Source organism: Kryptolebias marmoratus, linkage group LG17, assembly GCF_001649575.2.
Source record: "Kryptolebias marmoratus isolate JLee-2015 linkage group LG17, ASM164957v2, whole genome shotgun sequence".
Classification (NCBI taxonomy): domain Eukaryota; kingdom Metazoa; phylum Chordata; class Actinopteri; order Cyprinodontiformes; family Rivulidae; genus Kryptolebias; species Kryptolebias marmoratus.
In genome coordinates this window covers 17,680,473-17,684,084 of record NC_051446.1, presented here as the reverse complement: position 1 = coordinate 17,684,084, position 3,612 = coordinate 17,680,473, and the positions used below count along the sequence as shown (strand labels likewise).

At 42.1% G+C, this 3,612-nt stretch overlaps 1 protein-coding gene across 3 annotated transcripts in view; it reads right to left on the bottom strand.

Moving 5' to 3' along the window:
- The window catches only part of slc35g1 (solute carrier family 35 member G1), an 11,707-nt gene extending 8,810 nt beyond the window's left edge, over positions 1–2,897 (bottom strand). The window contains exons 1-2 of one of the 3 annotated variants that reach the window (XM_025002185.2): positions 2,853–2,897; positions 2,204–2,588 (exon numbers count right to left, since the gene is read on the bottom strand). In XM_025002185.2, the coding sequence (XP_024857953.1) occupies positions 2,204–2,513 (310 nt within the window). In that variant the 5' untranslated portion in view covers positions 2,514–2,588; positions 2,853–2,897. Of the gene's footprint in view, positions 1–2,199; positions 2,686–2,852 lie in introns of those variants that run through there. The other 2 variants (XM_017434331.3, XM_037981082.1) reach the window with 2 other exon arrangements.
- Between the last annotated feature and the right edge of the window lie 715 nt (positions 2,898–3,612).

Here is a 3,612-nt window from a genome sequence, read left to right as displayed (position 1 = left end):
TAATCATCAAAATTAAACGAAATAAACATTTGAAATATATGAGTTTGTATGTAATGTATGAATATAATATACAAGTTTCACTTTTTAAATGGAATTACTGAAATCAATCTACTTTTTCATGATATTCTAATTTTATGACCAGCACCTGTACTTTCCAGAAATTAAATAAAATAATTTCTGAATGTGATTGCTACCAACAGTTTTGTGGCAATCGTTAAGAAACAAACACCTGTAGTCAGACTTGGATAAAAATAACAAACGGTTGTTGAGGCTGCTTGTGCCGTCATTACGTCCATGTTTAGTTGACTCAATGTTTGTACGTTTTAACCTTGAATATTTGGGGCTGGAAGTCTTTTATTTTGTGAGTCAAAGACTGAAAAGTTTGGAAACTACTGCACCGAATGTCACATGTTGAGGCACGTTGAATAAAACAGCAATTAGAGCTAAAGCTGGAAAGATGAGGGCTTGTTTTGGTTCGAATTCTAAACATGTCTGCCTGTATTATTTTCAAGTGGAATAAAAACTTTAATCGCATTAGTGGAAGAGTGCACAGTCATCCTGCCTCTTAAAGGATGATGGGAAACTTCAAGCAGGTTTGCAGCAGCAATTCATTACTTTCAAGAAATACGGAGGTTTACAAACAAGAATCATCACAAACACCACTGGTTTAATCTCAAATTAAAAAGGCGTAACACTCCTTAAAGGGATGCATGCCAACCATCATTCATGCCAGAGTGTTAAACTAAGTATGCTAGGAAATGTCAGAGTTGTAATTTGTTTCAGTCAAACCTTGAAAATAATCTTTTGCGTGATCTCATGGAACGTCACGCTGATTGTACGTGCTGCCACCACCAAATTTCAGCTCAGTGTCTGCAAAACTGACTGAATCCTTCGATATTTTTTGTGTTGGCGAGGAACATTTGGAGGAAAAAACTTTTCTGATAGGCCTTCTGAGACGTCCTCATTAGGAGGCAACAGAACTGTCATGTACAATGCATGTCTTCTCAGCTTAATGTTACATCATGCTGCCCTCTGAGTGATGAAACTGGAGGCCTCATATATGTGTCTCACTGATGCGCTTTGTTCAAAAAGACAGTCTGACAGTTTCAGGTTAAGCAGGTCCCCAGCCCACCCCTGGGATTTTCCACTTGACATTTCTTTGTAATGGATTGTTAAAAATTAACAAGCTGGGTTTCCTGTCTCCCATATCATTTATGCCATGACAGTGGCCACTTTAATTTCTGAGTCTAAAAGTTAATATGTTGTAGATGTAATACTTTCAGGGAGTTCACCAGGTGGTTTGCCAACAGTCAAATGGAGCCGACCTCAACAATTAATGCTAAATATTTAAGCAAAGATTTTGCAAAATGAGTATGTGCTGTGAGTGACTCTTAGCTGTCCATATCTGCAATAATATATATTATTATCTCTAAAACTGACGGACTTATAATTATTTAGTGTTTTCTAAAATCAGTTGCCTGTGGCGGCAATCTTTAAATTGGACTGACTCCAAAAGTTAATCAGGTGTAGATGCATATCTAGTGATCATCTCCTGAAAGTTTCTAGAAAAGCACTCCAGTGGTTCATGAGATATTTTGCTAACAGGCAGACAGTGCTCCAAATAGGTAATGGCAAAATTTCACACCATGATCCTGCACAAATATTAGTGCTCAGAATGCATGTTAAGGATCAGTGTCAGCTACTACCACACAAAATCTTAGCTGAATATCTGTGAAACCGACTGAGGTATGGACATTTTTTTTTTTAAGATCAGCTGGCTGTGGCAGCCATCTCGACTCCAAAAGTTATTCAGCTGAAGAAGTACATCCACTGATTACTTTCTGCGAGTTTTGTTAACATTTGTCCAGTGCTGCATGAGATATTTTGCTAACAGACATTACATGACGTTATCGCCCGCCGCCCAAATAATAAGGCGGGCGATAACAACTTCACCATCTGGAGGGGTGTCAACCCACCGAGAAGGAGGAAAGCACGTGATGCAACACGTGCAATGGCATGATGTGCTTTTTATCGGACACGCACGTGACCCGTTATCATAGATACGTGACGTAGCACGATTACGTAAAGCTGCAGGAAGTGTTTGGTTTGCCGGTTGACCGCTTTTACTTCTCCTCCTCGTCGTCGTAAATGTCGCCATATTTAAGTGACAGCCAGGTGAAGCTGAGGGTCATCTCTCACCTACCTTCACGTGCGCTCGCTGCTGGGGAGGATGCTCGCTCGGCTGTGACGCAAAACGCCGGCAGGCACAGCGTCGCCCTTCCACGCCGCGAGACGTCGCCTCCTCTCGCCTCTTCGTCGTTGTCGTCATCGCGACTGCTCAGCTGTATCCTCTCCTCTGTCTGTTCGTCGCCACGCTCCTCTTCTTCCTCTTCTTCTTCCTGGCCGTAGCGGCTCCGCTCTTCGTGGCCGACGACGTCGTCAAACAGCACGGCCACGTCGTCCTCCGCGGTCAAAGCCGGCGTCTCGCGCGTACAGTGGGTGCACTCGCCCATGGCGGAGGTGGAGGTGAGATGTGTCGGCTGTGCGGCGGCAGCATGCCTCGCCGCTCCTCTCCCCTCTTCCTCCTCCTGCACAGACAGACTGAAGGTTGACCTTGTTGCCTCGGCGGCTCCCGGGCGGTGGTTTCTCCACCCACAGGGGGGCAGAAGTGAACCCGACCCGGCTCTGTGGGGAAATTAAAACATTACCCAACATGCTGCTCGCCCGTGTCGGGAGGTGTCGCGGAGGGGTGGGGAGCAAAAAATAAAATAAAAAAAGCGAAAAGCTGCAAGACTATTTGAGCAATGATAGCACGCAGTTTGATAGTTCAGGATGAACAATAAACATCTTACCTGCTGTAGATAGCTTTACAACAGGTGCGTCCAATCCTGGTCCTCGAGGGCCACTATCCTGTATGTTTTCCTTATTTCCCTGCTCCAACACACCTGATTCAGTGGTTTAATTACCTCTTCGTGTTCTGCAGAAGCCTGTTAATCACCCATTGATTCAAATCAGGTGTGTTGGAGCAGAGAAACAAGGAAAACATGCAGGATAGTGGCCCTCGAGGACCAGATCTGGAGACCCCTGCTCTACAGCAACTCAGTTACACAAGGGGGCCAAATGTAAAAACTCGATCCTAATCAAACTCTGGTCAATATTTACTGAAAACTAAATGAACCTTTTAAATGTAATATGTCAAATCATTCATATAGAAATATTAACCTTTTCCCAGTTAAATATTATGTACAATTTAGAACAAACATCCTTTATTGAATAAAATTCTAAAACATTAAAAGTAATATATATACCATAGATCAAATAACATCAGATAGGTCTTTAGAGCTATAGATGCTGTTTTAAATTATTTGAACCTCAACAAACACTTGTTTTTATGTTTTTGCACTCTTTTTTCCAATACAACCCATTTTTTCAGTCTCTTTTTTTGTGGAGGTGATATATGAGATGTGTCACCTCCTTGTGTTTTTCAGAAAAAAATATTCCAAATATTAACAGCAATGTTGCAACACCTTTTTCCTAAACTACGTGATTTAGTGAAAGCCATACAGCTGAAATACTTAATTCATTTTGACCAAAGAAGAATGAAACAAAATG